The sequence below is a fragment of the Primulina eburnea genome, chromosome 10 (genome assembly GCF_022965805.1).
Source record: "Primulina eburnea isolate SZY01 chromosome 10, ASM2296580v1, whole genome shotgun sequence".
Classification (NCBI taxonomy): domain Eukaryota; kingdom Viridiplantae; phylum Streptophyta; class Magnoliopsida; order Lamiales; family Gesneriaceae; genus Primulina; species Primulina eburnea.
Window position 1 is genome coordinate 5,045,593 of NC_133110.1, and position 17,557 is coordinate 5,063,149.

A 17,557-nucleotide genomic window follows, 5' to 3' on the forward strand; every position below is an offset into this window, starting at 1 on the left:
AAAACAACACGCCGCAGCTTGACTCAGCTTAAAAAACAACGCGTAATGTACAGCCCGAAAACAATTTTATCGGAAGAATCCAAGCCGTATCCAACCATAAGTTTTAGTATCTTCACATATGTTACATAGCCACAAATACAATACCAAGCTCACAGAAACCTATTTTACAGGCCAATCACATTTTCCTCAAATTGTCCAACCTGGCCTGTAGGTCACTGTCTATTCCACCATCATCATCCCCTGTCGCCTCAGCTTGTGGAACCTTATTCTTTGCATTCGAGGCAGCGACTGTGGCAGAAGGTGCATTAACAAGCTGTAATCAATATAAAGGAGTTTGTGCGCGTACAATTAAAAAAGGATTGAACTAAAAGAGGTAAAATTGTACCTCAGAGTTGATATCAATGCCGATTTCATCAAGAACCTGATTTACCAACTCTTCTGTTTCTTCTTCTTCCTCATCTCCTTCCAATGCATCGTCGATAGCATCATCCATCACCTCACTAACTAGTTCCATTTTCTCATTCTGTCTTTCAAATTCTTGCATTATCTTCTGCAGTGATGGAAGGTTCATCTGCCTATTTTTTTTTTTTTGATACGAAACATTATTTTTATTTAACTTTTTGAAAGAAAAAAAAAAAAAAAAAAGTTACAAAGGAAGTGGATGAGACATCCACCGGTTTTTTGAAGCTAAAATAAAGATAAAAAAGTCAACTTAGAATGAAACGCCAATCCCTAACAAGATCAGATATAAATAAATGATGAAAAGCTTGAACTCTGGTAGTCCAAGTCGCCACTCTGAATCTAATCTTCTCCCATAAACACTCCGTCGACTCTTCTTTGTCACTGAAAATTCTGCTATTGCGCTCCGTCCATATCGACCAAAAAATGCAATGCACAATAATATACCAGAACAGTCGACCTTCCTTCTTTTTCAGAATTCCATTTTCCATGACCAACATATCTCTTGAAGATTTGGGGAAAACCCACTCGAAGCCCATGTGTTGCATAACCCTGATCCAAATTGTCCTCGTAAAAGAACAGTGTAGCAGAAGATGATCCTGATTCTCGTCATTTTTTCTACACAAGGTGCACCATTGAGGGGACAGTACATTATTCGGCTGTCTCTTTTGAAGCTTGTCACAAGTTTGCAATTTTTCCAAAGCAACTATCCAAGAGAAAACCTTTACCTTTTGTGGGATTGGCACTTTCCAGATGTTGTCGTGGAATTTTGAGAATTGATTATTCGAATCTTGGAAGAAGGAGTGGTAAAGAGATTTAACAGAAAAGACTCCCGACGAATCCCCTAACCACACCGCTGAGTCAGATGAGCCTACACTCAAAGAAACTGGCTCTAGAATTCCTAAAAGGTTAGTAAACTCACCCAACTCGACATCGTTCAACCCTCTTCTAAACCTGAAATCCCAATGAATAGCTGAATCGCCTTGGATAACAGGGACCGTGAAGTAGTGGGCAATAGAATTGTTGACAGACGAAGACAAACGAAAAAGATTTGGGAAAAGATTTTTGAAAGACACCCCACCCACCCATGTATCCTCCCAAAATCTCAAAACATTCCCTCCCTTAAGCACGGTTCCAATCAAGTGTTGGCAGGAAGAATGGGACCGAGAAATGAACTTCCAAGGGCTTCTGAAAGTTGAATTCTTAGCCGCCTTGATATCCCTTCCATTATCAGCGTACCCGTAAATGCTTCCCACAACTCTTTTCCACATAGAGTCCTCTTCAGTCGCACTTCTCCACCACCACTTCCCTAAAAGTGCTATATTCCTCAGCCGTATGCTGCTTAAACCTAAACCTCCCAATTCTTTCGGCCTGCACACAAGAGTCCATTTAACAACATGACAATGAGCCTCCCCATCCGCACCATCCCAAAGAAAGTTCCGCATTAGAGTTTCCATTCGTTTTGCTACTTGTTGAGGCACCATAAACAGTGACATGAAGTATGTAGGATGGGCGCTTAACACCGAAGAAATTAAAGTTAATCTTCCACCCCGAGATAAAAATGATTTTTTCCAGCTAGCCAGTTTCGTTGACATTTTGGAAACGATCGGTGCCCAGAATTCGAGTTTCTTGGGGTCACCTCCCAATGGTGCCCCGAGATATTTGATAGGCCATTGTTCTTTCTTGCATCCCACCGTGTCAGCTAGCTCATCGGTCTCTTGATCAGCCTGGTTCAATCCTAGCAAAGAGCTCTTATCGAAGTTTATTTTCAGACCTGATTTTGAGCAGAATGTTTGAAGTAGTTCCACTACTTTGATCAAATGAGCTGCATTTTGGACGAGGAAAAGAGTATCATCCGCAAATTGTAAGTGTGATATCTCGACTTTATCTTTGCCAACCTGCAGTCCTCGCACAGCGTTTGATGATTTTGCATTATCAACCAATCTCCCCAACCCATCAATCACTAGATTGAAAAGAAAAGGGGATAGGGGGTCACCCTGCCTTAGTCCCCTTTCCCCCTTGAACTTTCCTCTTGGTCTACCATTGATGAAAACAGAATATGAAACACTCGAAACGCAACCCATGATCCATTTCCTCCATTTATTCCCAAACCCTTTCATTCTAAGCATGAAATCTAGAAATCTCCAATCTACATTATCATATGCTTTTTCCAAGTCAACCTTCAAAATCCATCCCTTTTTCTTTTTTCTTCTACACTCCTCGACGACTTCGTTGGCAATTAGGCAACAATCTATTATTTGTCTTCCTTGAATAAACGCACATTGACTTTCCGCCACTGTTTTGCTCAATACTTTCTTCAATCTATTTGTCAAAACCTTGGCCAAAATTTTGTACAGGCTTGTAACTAGACTGATGGGCCTAAAATCTTTGACCTTCGTTGCTCCATTTTTCTTCGGAATCAAGCAAATGTAGGTCTCGTTTGTTTTACCATTGACGATCCCATCATTGTAAAATTCCACAAACACTCTTGTAAGATCATCTTTGATCGTATCCCAGCTTTTCTGATAAAATGCCAAAGTAAACCCGTCCGGCCCCGGAGCTTTTGTACCGTCACAGTCAAACACTGCTCCTCTGATTTCATCCTCTGAAAAAGGTTTTTCCAGCTGCTCGGCCTCATTCATGTTAATTGGCATCCACTCCACTCCATCTAAACCCGATCCATCCCCTTCAGATTTCCTGTATAATTGTCTGTAGTAATTAATGATCTCATTTTCAATCTGTAACTCATCCGTGAGCAATGACCCGTCGTCCAACTCTATCTTGTCTATAATGGCTTTATTCCTCCTGTTTTGCAAAAGAGAATGGAAGAATCTTGTGTTCTGTTCCCCATCTTTCAACCATTTCAACTTTGCCTTTTGAGAGTCCATTTGTAATTTTCGAATAAGCATAGTCTCCATCTCGCACCTTACCTCTCGCCGCTGCACATTTAAAGAATCCGACCACCTTCCCGCCTCCTCTAGTTTATCCAACCGGGTAAGCTTATTTTGAAGCTCTGAAATTTTCTCATTAATATTTCCGAATACCTCTTTATTCCAGCTTAGAACCTTTATTTTTATGTCTTTTAGCTTCAGCATGAACTTATAACCTTCCCAACCTTGATGATTCCCACTTTCCCACCAGTCTGCCAAAGACTTTTGGAAGTTGTTATGTGTCAACCAAACATTTTCAAATCTGAAAGGAGATGGTCCCCAATTGTGTTTTGTGGTGTCTAAAACTAAAGGGTGGTGATCAGAAGTTACTCTCGGCAGTACTGACTGCCTGAAAGTTTGGAAGATTTCCTTCCAGCCCTCTGTAATAAGGAACCGATCCAATCTTGAACATATTGGGTTGTCCCTGAAATTTGTCCAAGTGTACCTCGCATTGAGTAATGGAGGATCTAGCAAACCCAACTCCTGAATCAGAGTGTCAAAGCATTGCATACTTACTGTGTTTGTGTTGCTGTTTATTTTTTCGCTCAAATTCCTGACAACATTAAAGTCGCCTCCTACACACCAAATATTCCCACAGATTGTGTGCAAGCCTGCTAATTCTTCCCAAAATAGATGTCTTTTTCTCGGATTGCAAGGTCCATACACTGCTGAAAACCACCACTTACAACCCTCTTTCCATTGTAATAGAATAGAAACAGAGAAATTCCCAATGAGATTATCACTGACCTGTACCACTCTTGGATCCCACATAACTAGAATTCCTCCTGATCGTCCCTCCGAAGGTAAACTTACCCAGTCAACAAATCTTGATTTCCAAATACTTGAGACAAAACGACGGTCCACTTCACTTTTCTTTGTTTCTAACACCACCGCAATATCAGGATTTTCCTTTCGAATGACCATTCTCACTAACTCCCGCCTTCTCGCCGACCCTCCCCCCCTAATATTCCATGAGCAAATCTTCATGGAAAACGTACGCAGCCCTTCGACGATGATCCTTTCTCGTAGTTGATCCCACATTTCAACCTAGCAAGTTCTCTACTCATCTTACCCGGTGATCTTCCTAATTCAATTGCACCCGCTGAGCTACTGAACGCTTCTCGAATGACACAGACAGCATCTGATTTTGTCCCCCTTTCATAGCATTTGGAATTGTTTTCCTCGGACCCATACTTAATGAGAACACTTGACTGTCCCTTACTGCCCCACCCCACAGAACCCAAGCGACAACCCCAATTGATAGGAAGACGAAGGAAATAATTATTGAATGTTAAAGAGAGTGAAAGTTTTTGCGATGTTAAGCTGGAAAGTACCTTGCCCACTGAAGGATTAGGATTATCTAGAATAGAATGCTGAAAGAGTTGCTGGTTATGTTCTTGTGAATCGAATAACCCTTTAATGTCCGCACTGAAAGATTCATTGTTGACTATGTAGTCCGAGAGAGAGGAAGCGTGACTTTCCGATTCAGAAGCATCAAATTCGTCATCAATTATGTCATCCTCTGATTCATTTTGAATGGTATCTTCAAAATCTTCGTCATGAACCTCCCTCTGCTTGTTGTAATCTGTGTTGTAGATTGCCTTCCTGAACAGCTCATTGGCATGGACTGTTCCCCCGACTTCAACCACATCAGAAGCATCAAAGGTAGCATTGTTTGATTTTCTGCAATAGCTTTGTTGATTAACTTGGAATGTTGAACTCTGCCCATTTTCATGTCCTGATAAGCCCATCTCTTTGTCTTCTGAATTTGATAAGGATAGGACTGGAGATCTTTGAAACTCGTCGATCGGTTTTGGAGTAACATTATGTATGATTTTCTCCGCCTTGTTTGCAATGGACTGAGTTACCGGTAAGGTTGACTGCTCTGCTGCTTCTCCGTTCTTGTTCCGAAGACCGTGACCCTGTTCAATTCTTTCTTGTAGTCTGGTTGTGTTCGTCCCAATATTATCCATGTATTTGCCATTATCAGAAAGTCCCCGACCTGCCACCTTCTTCTTGCCGTTAATTAATGCTTGGGCATATGTCTGCTTTGCATAGTTGTCGAAGGCCTGACTGTCAAAAGTTTGTGTAATGATTGTGAGTTCCTCGTTGACCCCGTTTAAGGGAATCATTATTTTGTTGTTGATGAACCCATCTCTTGATCCTTTAACCTTAATCTTGGCTGCCCCTAAGTCTCGAAGACGCCTTGTGTCCTCACTAACCTGTAGGAGACCCCCACATTTTGCCCCGATCATTTTGAAGTTGTCCAACGACCAATGGTTCCAAGGGAGCCCCAAAATTTTGATCCAACTGTTGCAGCACTTGATTACCGAACGTGTGGAATTGATGTTTGGCCTCCATACCTCAAAATCAAGTGTCACTCCATTTTCGAAAAAACCTCTTTTCAAATTAATGTAAGTCGAGAATTCCTCTGTGCATTCCGGCCACCAAACCGCTTTGTTAGCTTGAAAAGGATGTACTTCGATCCTTCTCTTCACATCTTTTCCCAGTAGCCTTTCAACCTGTATCCACGATACGTTGACCCTTCCTATAGTGATGATAATGGCTTCGTTCCAATCTTTTTTTGTAAATTGCCAGCCATTATCCTCGTTAGGCTTCTTCATCCCTTGATTGAAAGCCCATCCTTTCTGATGAGCTCGATTCTGCTTGTCTGTATCTCTGTTTTTATCTTGACCATACGCAGCTGGTTGTTGTTCCAGTACCTGTTTTTCACCAGACAGAAGGTTAATAAGAATTTCTGATATCCTTATCCATCCTAGACCCTGAAAGCCACATGGAATGATGATATTTTGTTTCTTCCCCTTTGAAAAGAATCTCGAAATCTCTATGAAATAGCCTCTTTTGTTCACGAAGCGTTGTGCTATGACCGTCGCACTCCTGGTCCTTAGTCGATTGAAGTCCACACACGACTGGGGATTAAGGATGAAGTTTCTGAGCTTAGAGTTGATCCATGTAGCTTCGTCACGAGCTAGATCCATCAGATAGCTCGCATTCCTTGTTTTTTCACACCACCGAATCGTCGAGCCCCCATTAGCCAACTTAAGTGTGAATATCTTAAATTCGATTTTGACTGTCCCCTCTCTTACCGTCGTCTTCATGGCATGAGACATTTTCCCAGTGTTGAAACTGAAAATCCGACCCGGTTTTGAAATTAATCGTAAGAATAGTAGCCAACTAACTCAGCCGGAAATAGGGTTGAAACAAAGAAGCTCGGCTGGATGAAGGAGACCAACCGAAGGTTAAGAAGTAAGAGACGAAAGGAATCAGAAGAAAAGAAATACGAGAAGAAATCCGGCGGCCGGCGGCCGCCGGCGGGTTCAGATAAACGGGGCGGCGGCGAGACTCAGGAGATGAGGTTGTAGATGATACAGAGGTTGAGGTCGGCTGAAAGAAAGGAAAGTGAGAGGGAAAGCATTTTCAAAAAATTCTCTCACTTACTGTTGAGGACTGTTATGCTCTCATCTGCCTATTCATTTGCCCCATTGCCTTGGTGACGCATTTCATCGCCTCCCCCATTGATTGTGTCGATTTTAATGTCTGAAATTAAATATAATTACATTCATCAGTGAAATCGATGAGCGACTTTTGTCAAACAACATTTCGTAAAGCATTTGCTGGTGCAATCTTGCAAAATACAAAGCAAGAATATGCTGTGAAATCATGCAATAACTATAATTATTTTTACTTGAAACATACGTGCCCCAGTTAAAGTCAGTAGCAGGAAGTTTCAGATCAAATTACGCCACATCTTCCAGAGGAAGTAGAGCCACAAACAAAGAAGTGAAATTTGATGGAAACCTAAAACAGTCAAGTCCATCTGAAAAAATTGACCAAATATCTAAAGATATGGAGATATATACGAGTAATCAATTCAGAATACGGACCTGAATTCTTAGGGACACGCCTTGAAGTTGAGATTTCAGCTTGTAGAACTTTAATCTGATGTCGAGTCCTAATAAGATCTTTGGCCATCACCTTTACAGCTCCCTATACCAATTATATTACAATTTAAAAATCAAATGAGTAGTTGGCCCAATACAACTTGCACTCAGTTGCATGTAGTTCTGCAACTATCATCCCAAAAGGTGCAGAACACATAAACAACAGAAAGGTGAAAATGGAACAACAATATGGATATTGGTCCCGTTCATATTTCCACCAAGTCCAAGGAAAAAAAATCAGATTCAAAATATCCATGGGGAAAAAGTCTCCAAACAAATACAATCACACAATTCTTTACACAAAGCATCAAAATCAGCTGTCCATTAACTTAGCTCACGGTGTTTTTACGATTTTAAAATTTCTCGATTGCTCAAAATCTGAAGTTATGTTCAGTCAGCTTTCCGACTTCAAGTTTTCAGAAGTAAGATTTCAAGATTATGTCTTTTCCAGAAAGATTTTACATATATTTTTACACTGAAAACATACAAAATTGAATCATTTCCATGGAAAAGTTAACATTTAATCCACCCAAACTCCAAAAACAAAAAATCATGAAGTGGACATGCTTTTGCCTATATCATTCAAAAGGTTTCTCAAAAAGAGAAAGATTTTAACTGATGCTGCAAATCTTTGTGCGAGGCTATTGTTAGCATTATCGGCTTCTCCATCTTTTTAAGACCACGCTGAGATAGATAAAAAAGAGACATCTGAGAGATGCCCGTAGAATTAACAGAAGTGAATGTACCATCTGCCCCTGCTTTGCACTTTTCTTTATGTCCGCTATAAGTTTTTTCTCTTGTGTTTGTAGCCCTTGTCTCTCCCTTTCTATTTCCCTAATTGATTTATCAAGCATTCTCTTATTTTCCCGCAGAAGTTCTGGAAAATAAAACCGTATATTTAATTCCGATGATCAAGTAATCGATAAAAGTAAATAAGACAAACAAAAAAAACAGGCATTCCAAGACAAATCTCCTGATCCTAATCAGGTCTAGTGCTATTAGAACCCAGCACATTAGTAGGATTTTTATTGTCATACATTAAAAAAATGTAGTGAAAACGAAAGAATGGTTCAAACATAGAAAAGGATTCAAATAAACATAATAATTCTACTGCAACCATCTATGGGCACGTAAGGCACCCCCAAGGCCCTAAGCCCATAACACAAAAAGGATGGAGGATGGACAAGAATCTAAGCTTTGGAATGAATGCTAAAGCACTGATCAAACAAAACATTATCTCATAAAAAGTTTCTCAACGAAACTTTAGAAGGTTAGTACCCATCCAAAACCTTCTTTTGCACGATCTCTGGAAATTTTTAAAAAAAGTAATTATGAGATATTCATATACTTCTTCACAGGAAATGTCTTGTCCCACGAGTTATGCCCCAATTTTAGAGTCATCCTGAAAAGCTCAGCTCTATACCCTACTTTGTTATCTCATGTAAGCTATAGCTTCTGCAAGCTTAGGCCAATAAGGTAAATACCATTACGCATATCAACATAACTTCATCACATTGGATATGGGATAAGCTTTTTCTATACTAAAATTTCATTTCCTTTTTCCATAAATTTTAATTATCGATGAACTTCACCAAATCATGTAAAATACGAAATAAAAAAAATACAATTTAATTCACATAAGAAAATAGTAATAAAATCTAACACTATCATAAAGAAAAAATAGCTCTTCAAATGTCAGTCAAACATCACGAGAAAGGAAAAATTGGAAGGTATATGGTTAAATCATGTGAGCTGGAGAGAAAAAATAGCGAGGGAACGATGATTGGGGTACAATTTGGGACAAAAAGATAACTTGTAAGACTGTTTAGGTTATTTTAAATAAAGTTTATGAGTTACTTTTGAAAATAAGTTCCCATTTCCTAAACTTTTCTCTTGCGAGATGCTAGTAGCTTACTTTTTAACTTTTTTAAAAAAATCTAAACATCTGATAAACAGTTCCAAATGAACATTGAATTAAACACATCTTTTTTTATCACTCATCATGCGTCAACAACACCAGCAACTAAATTTTCTACAAAACCCGAACACTCAAATCTCCCAGGCGGATTACTCATCCTATCTCTGCTCATTAAAAATATTAATCATAAGCGATCCATCAGTAACATAACCGAAAAAATTTAAACATTAGCCAAAGAAGGAGAAAAAATCTGGAAAAAGCTGGGGACAGACCTGCGGGAGTTTTCCTCTTTCCGAATAGGAAACTCATGTAGAGCTACGATCAATAGACCGATTGATTCCGAAGGTAAATTCAGGATTGCAATTTGAAGAATATCAGAGCCGAACGGAAGATCGTCGATATACGATGGAATTATGGATGAGTAAAGGAATCAAAAGGGAGAAGAATTCAAGCTTCGTATGTTCTGACATAACGAGTAGAAATTGTGTGTGGATCAAGCGTTAAAAAATATTAAACTGGGCCGACAGAAGATCCAGTTCATCATATGTGGGCCGGGCAATCTCACTCGCACTTTTCTCGAAAAGATAGGGATTATTCTGTCTTGATATTTCTTTCGAACATCTGCTTCATGTAATAAAATATTTAAATAATATATTATTTTTAAAAATTAATAAATTATTTTATTAAAAAATAAGATTATTTTAAAAATTAAAATAATAATGATTTAAATATTAAAAATATTTAAGATGATTAAGTGGACAATGAGACCCATAAATAATGAGTTCTAATGTTAAAAGGAATGTGAGTGAAAGAAATATGTTGTTATAATAAGTATGTGACAGTGAACCCCACGATTTTTGATGAGTTTGTGAGCGTTATAATAACCCAACAATGCCGATGCCCTTAGATAGCGAATCAATTAGTTATGAACCTTGTAGACCATCTTTTTAGCCCCACTTATTAGAAGAAACCAACAAAGGTGATCTTGTAGTTCTTGATATATGATGATGTGTTAGTATTTGTATTTTGTAATACTTAATCTATATATATATATATATATATATATATATATATATATATATATTATATATATATATATATATATATATATATATATATATATATATATATATATATATATATTTGTCCTATGATTTATATTTTTCTACTTTTAATAATGTTAACGATGAATATTTGGTCATATTTCGATGATTTTTTTATTTTTAATCATGTAACTTTTATATGTTCTCATGTCCTTCAATTTGTATGTTTTTAAATTTTTGAACTTTTAACGATGGACTCGAGTCAAAAAGGCCAAAATGAAAAAAAAAAAAAAAAAAAACATACAAATTATAAGAGTGAGACTGAAAATTCATTTTAACAGATGCAAAAATGAAAAAAAAAATGTAAATTACTCAGGTAGAAATGCAAATTAGTTGTTAACAGAATCAAATATTTGGAAGAGTATAAAAAAAAAACAACAATCGGAAGAGTTACAGGCATTTGGCCCGAGTTACACATCAAGTGTCACATTGTCTCATGTTAGACTTAGAACATATATAGATTAATCAAATATACATCAAAAGACCAATAGTATCCCATTATCAATCCATGCATTTGAATAAAAAAACGAAAAACGAATTGCCCTTTTTTTTTTTTGCAAGTGGTCACAATTGGTGACTTTTCTTGAATGGTTTACTTTGCAAGCAGCATTCCTTCCTTTGATGCCTGATTGAATCACAAGTATTGTTTGTTTATCCTTACTCGGTTCTCTTCCCACCATAGCCTAGCATGCGTCTCATGGAACTTCTCTCGGCTACATCGAAAATCAAGTACTGAATCATCAGCATTAGAGGGGTCCGTCGTTGTTACATTAATTGAATCATGCATTTTTGAATGTAAATCTATATTTTATCTGTGATTTTAACCACACACACAACATGTACATGTGGCTCAACTCAAGTGCTAGTTTTCACTATAAATCCTCGGCATACCTGAATCTAACACGTCTGAGTTCTTTTCTACCATCAGGCAGAGATCTGATGGTCAGGTACACACCAGGCTCATCCTGTTCGACACATTCTGTATCCAAATAGTTGCCATTGTTTAAAGCTCTCTCTCCCGACCGGTCAGCATCTCGAAAAGAGCTAGTCCTCGTCGAAGCGTCTATTGACGATATCTCCCTCTTGACGCCACTACTGCTGGAGAGTTGAGGAGTCGTGGCAACACCGTTAGAGTCATTAATGTGAGTTCGAGAATGTTCATAGCCGTGGCCTAGTGAATGTGAAAGATATCCGTTAACCATTCCATTTGGTCGATCCGGTGTATGAGGTTTTTGCTCTCTTAGTAAAGAAGACGTTAAATGGCTATCTGTACAAGCTCGTGTGTTTGAACTCATGATGTCATCTTGTGATCTAGGAGTCGTAGGAAGAGGGAAAGATTGACGATTCAGCCTCTGCACGTTGTATAGTTCCATCACCTTTTCACAGTTCTCCGTCCACCACCTATGAGCTTGCCATTTGTTGAACATTTCTTGACTGATGAATTTATGATAATGGATCAGATTCATCAAAATTATAGTTTGTTTCGAAAGTTAATAAGACTCAATGCTGTTATTCTAATCATCAAAACCGAATTAAGCCGCCTGATACGTGATGCGGTGATATAAACATCTTCTCGACAGGGTAGAGACATGGATTTGAACCGATTTTTCTATGCTGCATGGTTACAAAACTCTAACCATTACATTTTAAGATAAGAAACAGGCCCAAGAAAATATGTGGGACACATTTAATCATATTGGATCATAAGATTACGACTGCAACTCTCTGGAGTAACATAGACTTTGCTGGCTCGTGTAATAAAAAAAAGTAATTAAGGATCCCATAAATGCTACCTTCATGGTGTCATGATGACCAAGGATATATATATAGGCCACATCTTGAATTAAAGTCATTGAAAGTTTCTCGTTTTCCCATGTTAATTATCCCTCAAAATTAAGGGGTATACAGGAATATAACTTGGGAGAAAAAACAGCATATAAAATCATCGAGTCCTCCCGATACGAAGATTAAGGTTCGTATCAAGAATAAACCATACAAGTTAGTAGAACTAGCTAGAAAATCTACATGTACAGCGAGTGCATGCATTTGGACACAGAAGTCAAGTGAAAGAAAACTCTTTTTTTTCTAATATATAAAAATCAGATTTAACATTGATGTTTGGTTCAACCAATGTTTTCACCTTAATTTTAACAGAGCAAAAGAAGAAAAAAAAGTGTTTATTATGTAAATAATTTGCCGCTCGTGCTTATCGTCTTACAAAAAAAAACTACAATTTGTGGTAGTAATGTAACTCAAACATCTTAAACCATAAAGTAGCTCAAGCGCCATATTTTGATTTCTCATCGAGCGTGGAACAATTATTGCACACAAAACGTTTTTAATATTCAATGGCGACAAAACAAGATGACTGTGAGTAAATAGTGCTAAATGAAAAAATTACTATGTCTTCAAGTTATTATGAATTTCTCCAAAACACACAAGAGTAAAAGCAGGTGCTGGCCTTTTCTATTGTATAGAAGTCAGGTTCTCAGATGAACCATCTTTTCATCACTCCAGTTTTAGAGTTGCAAAAAGATGTACATTGCTTACTTTTTGTCTCATAAACCAAAATTTAACAACCAATATACGACAGCCATTCGCTGGGAAAGGGATTTAATCTCATCTATTTTTATACATAAATTAGTAATCAAGAAAATATATTGGTTGTTATAACTAGAATACATCATAATATTTTTTTAAAAAAAAAAAACCCGACTAGTAAATATTTGGTTTGATTTGATTTTTTATTCTGTAAATTATAAGTTGATCTTTTTCACTTTCAGTCACTGTTTGAGTACTATGACAAGCAACATCTAGTTTCATGTTACTAACATGAGACATTATATTAACATGTTAATGAAAATACTAAAATTTTTAATTTTATAAAGACATATAAACAGACTTCGATGATTTTTAGGACCAAAAGTCCAAATATATATATATATATATATATATATATATATATATATATATATATATATATATATATATATATATATATATATATATAAAAGATGAGGTTATCATAGTAGTAATTATCTTAGAAGACATCAAAATATTTAATTCCACAATTATTCTTCTTACATACTACCTCACTAAATCACAAATCACTCCACATTTTAAGTATAAAAAAAAACTTTTTAAACAGATTATTTAAAAAATTGAACAACTCTTCTGAGTTTAAAATAATTTTTTTGTTAATTATTTATTATTATTTAATCAACTTAAACAAATGATAACGTGTGTTCATTTTTCACTAATATTGATTAATTTCGCTCACTACAAGCAAATAAGATGCATGCGTAATTAAGAAATAAAAACTCCCGACAAGACAACAATAATTACATTAGTGAAATGGTTTATTTTCTAAGACATGACTATCAAAATTGGTCCACCATTTTTAAAAATGAGTTTTGCCCTTTTTAATTACTAGCGGAGTACCAATCAGCCTTTACCAGCCTCTCTTTTTGCACCGTAACATAAAAAATATTCCCAAAAAAAAAGTCAAATATCTATACTAGTCAAGAATCAAGATATCTCTCCATAAGTTAAGTATTCTGTGAGACGATGAGATGGATCGATTTCATCTGACTTCATCTTCGACTATCATGAATAATGATATTTTATATATGAAATTTAATATTTTTCATAAGTTGAATCGGATTGTAGATCCATATCACAAACTCAACTCGTAAAATCGTCTCACAAGAGTTTTTGTACTCCAACAAAAGTTTTTTGAAATTAAAATGTTTTTCCTATTGTTTATGTGATCTCAAAAAAGTTTTGAAATAATTAGAAAATACTTAAATATGGAAATTGCCCGACAGAAAAAACAAAAGAAACAAACAAGCACGAGGAAGAAGTTAATTTTCAATCCTACTGCTCAATTCCATTATTTGTAAGCATGCACTCCTTTTTATGTCAAGAGGGTCTTAAACAAACCAATCTAAGGCCCAACATTTTCCATCATGCCCATTTAACTATATTAATTATGCAAAACTGACGTGAAACAATTTCACGAGTCAATTTAGTGTGACAGATATTTTATTTGTGTCATCTATAAAAAAAAATATTACTTTTTATTATGAATATGAGTAAAATTGACTCATCTAACGAAAAAAGATACATGAGATCGTTTTATAAAATACATCGTCTTTATTGTAAGCCTAATAAATAATGAGATTATTGCTTCTTAGTGGTACGCATGCCTCGCATAACGGACTCCTACTATTTACGTACTATCAATTCATTATTATTCAAATAAATGAGACAAAATATTAAAGATGGATTAATACAATTAATCTTTCCAACCAATTACCAAACTAAAACCCCACAAAAAAATAAAATTGCGAACTTACCAAAATACTTACCTGAATTGGACTCGCTTGAGATCATTCCCACCCTTGGGCAAGGACAAGAAGGTAATTAGAACTCCCGGTTCGACCTGTGCCACCCATTCTTTCGGTTCGCTCTCTTCCACGAACACGACCGTATCCGCCAGGCGGCCACTCGCCGATGCCGGTGTCCCTTCACCGATGGAGATCGCCCTCAGCCTCGCTTCCAGCTCCTTCCTTCCCGAGCTTGAGCTCCATGCACGCCGGTACAAATTCCGCAGACCGGATTTGTCCGGCTCTCCGCCGCTGAAGTTGCGGTTCCTCTTCTGCTGCTCCGCCTGCTGATTCCCGCAGGGGGTGCACTGGCGGTACGCGCCGGAAGCCTTCAAAGCCATATCCTTGATCTGCGAAGCACGAAGAAGAACATCTGAATTATATCGATACCGGATTATAATTTCTAGAATACTTTCGGAAGAAATTCAAATTGATGCAATGGATTCATATGTATATATATCACCTGAGAAGAGAGGGTTTTGTTGGGTTGTTTGGCGTTGGTTTCCTCCACCGTCGACGCCTTACCACTCGAATGTTCCATGCATGTAAGCATTGTCCTCTGTTCTAAAGATCGCAACAATTCTGCAATAGAAAACTAACCCAGATCCTCAAACATCGAAATCGAAGGCTCAGATTTATTTTTTCATTTCAAGATTATTACACCATATTTAAAAATATATATATGGTGATCAGTACGTACTTGGAGAAGAAGGAAATGAAGTTTATAAAGAATAAGAAGATAATACATTTGAAAATTGCCTGCTGTAAGAGATTTGAGGCTTTTAAATTCTTCTTTTTCCTCTTTTTCCGCATTTTGCTTTTATCTTTGAGTAGGTCTAATGTGAGACCGTCTCACGGATCTTAATCCGTGAGACGGATCAACCCTACCCATATTCACAATAAAAAGTAATACTCTTAGCATAAAAAGTAATACTTATTCATGGATGATCCAAATAAGTGATCCGTCTCACAAATATGACCCGTGAGACCGTCTCACACAATTTTTGCCTTTATCTTTTTATTTATTACATTTAAAGAATATGCTTTTTAACTTGTCTTAAAAAAATGCTTGTTTAATCTACACTTTGCAAGCATATTTTACGATCTAAAATTTTTTAAACTATTTTTAAAAATATATATAGATTACATTTATTTCAGTTTTTTGTTTGCCAACCTTTTACAATTATTATATTTACAAAAAATAATTTTATAACAGATAATATATTTCGTCTTTTTTAATATTTATTTTTGAGTAATAGTTCGAATATATAGCAAAGTGAATATGTTCCAATATTTTGAGCCAAACTTGAACTCTAATTCAAAAAAAAAAAAATCAATTTGTGAGGTCGAAGAACCAATTAGAACAAAAAAATATTAAGAACCGAACTTTAATTAAATGTAATAAAAGCCGCTTAAAATGCGTCTTTGAGTTTATTGCAAGAAATCTAAGAAATTTAGTGTCTTATTTTAAGTGTTTTGAATCTTTAAATCAATTAAATGTTTAAAAATCTTAATGAATTAAATATAAGAATATGATCTTATCATGCTACACATGCTTAACGGGATAGTTTAACCCGAAATCGGAATCGAAACAAACCAAAATACTTAGAAAATTGTTTGGGCTTGTTCTTTAAAAATACTTAGTCATTATGGTCGAGAGTAGAGCATTTAACCGTGCAAAATGAAGCAAAATTCGGGATCACTTCGAAATCAACAAAAACAGATGCTAATGATTTTGTTGCAATTTGTAAATTATCCAAAACTTTTTATGAATATAAAATCGGTGGTTCCGATGGTGACACCAGAATATATATTGAAAAAATATTTGGTTAGAAAACATAGTTTTGATGAACAAACTTTGCAATCACGTAATAAATAACCAATTCAACAACAAATAAATTCTAGAACTTGATCATAGTTTGTAATACCGTTGAAATTTCTCATAGAGCTCTTGTTAGATTTGTTATTAGACGTGAACTTTTTTTCTTATTTGTGAGCATGATGGTTTTGTCAAACTTAAAATCATTATACAATCAGGTTCTCTTAGTGTTTCTAGACATACACATAGAAAATATTGTCTTGAAACTTAAAAGATGTACAAAAAAATATCAGTTGATCATTTTCAAAAATTAAGTGTAGAGTTAGTTCGGCTACCGATATTTAGACAACTGTTAAAAATGAATTTTATCTTTGTCATTATATGTCAATGGATTAAGGATACTTGGTGTTTGGAAAAAAGAATTTTAGCTCTGGAATGTTTAGATGATACCCACACTGGTTACACAATTGTTAGATATATCATAAATACTAGTTATTCTGCATACGCGATGCGTGTGTGCACAATCTTTTTTATCAATATCGATTTACTAAAGTGAAATTTGACAAATTATGGAGGTACTAAATTGATATTTGAATGGTTGAAATAAAAAAATTAAAAATAAAAGTGTGTGTTGAAATTTAAAACAAAAAAAAAAAACAAAAAACAAAATGTAATATTAGTATCATATAAGAGTAAAATTGGAAAAAAAAAAGTTAGTGTCCTCTTTAAGTAGTTATTATCATGTACTCACACTTAATAATACGATGATAGTATAGATATGTAGATGTTATCATATTGAGAATATGTGCAACACATCAAACAATAATGTTGTGATAATACAATTAAAGATCATTCTCAAGCCAATGTTAAAGGCAGAAATTTGTTTGAGACGGTCTCACGGGTCTTATTTTGTGAAACATATTTCTTATTTGGGTATCCATGAAAAAATATTATTTTTTATGCTAAAAATATTATTTT

The 17,557-nt window shown here is 35.9% G+C and overlaps 1 protein-coding gene and 1 pseudogene across 1 annotated transcript; both read right to left on the minus strand.

Annotated features, from left to right (window-relative positions):
- Positions 1 to 2: 2 nt before the first annotated feature.
- On the minus strand, positions 3 to 9,763 carry LOC140842712 (vacuolar protein sorting-associated protein 2 homolog 1-like; annotated as a pseudogene).
- Positions 9,764 to 10,794: 1,031 nt separating this feature from the next.
- Positions 10,795 to 15,484, minus strand: LOC140803601 (protein Brevis radix-like 4). The gene is made up of 4 exons (XM_073159505.1): positions 15,224 to 15,484; positions 14,743 to 15,110; positions 11,264 to 11,806; positions 10,795 to 11,085 (listed from the first exon to the last, which is right to left on the minus strand). The coding sequence occupies exons 1-4, from the start codon at positions 15,311 to 15,313 to the stop codon at positions 11,007 to 11,009; spliced, it is 1,080 nt and encodes a 359-aa protein (XP_073015606.1). The 5' UTR covers positions 15,314 to 15,484; the 3' UTR covers positions 10,795 to 11,006.
- Positions 15,485 to 17,557: the final 2,073 nt, after the last annotated feature.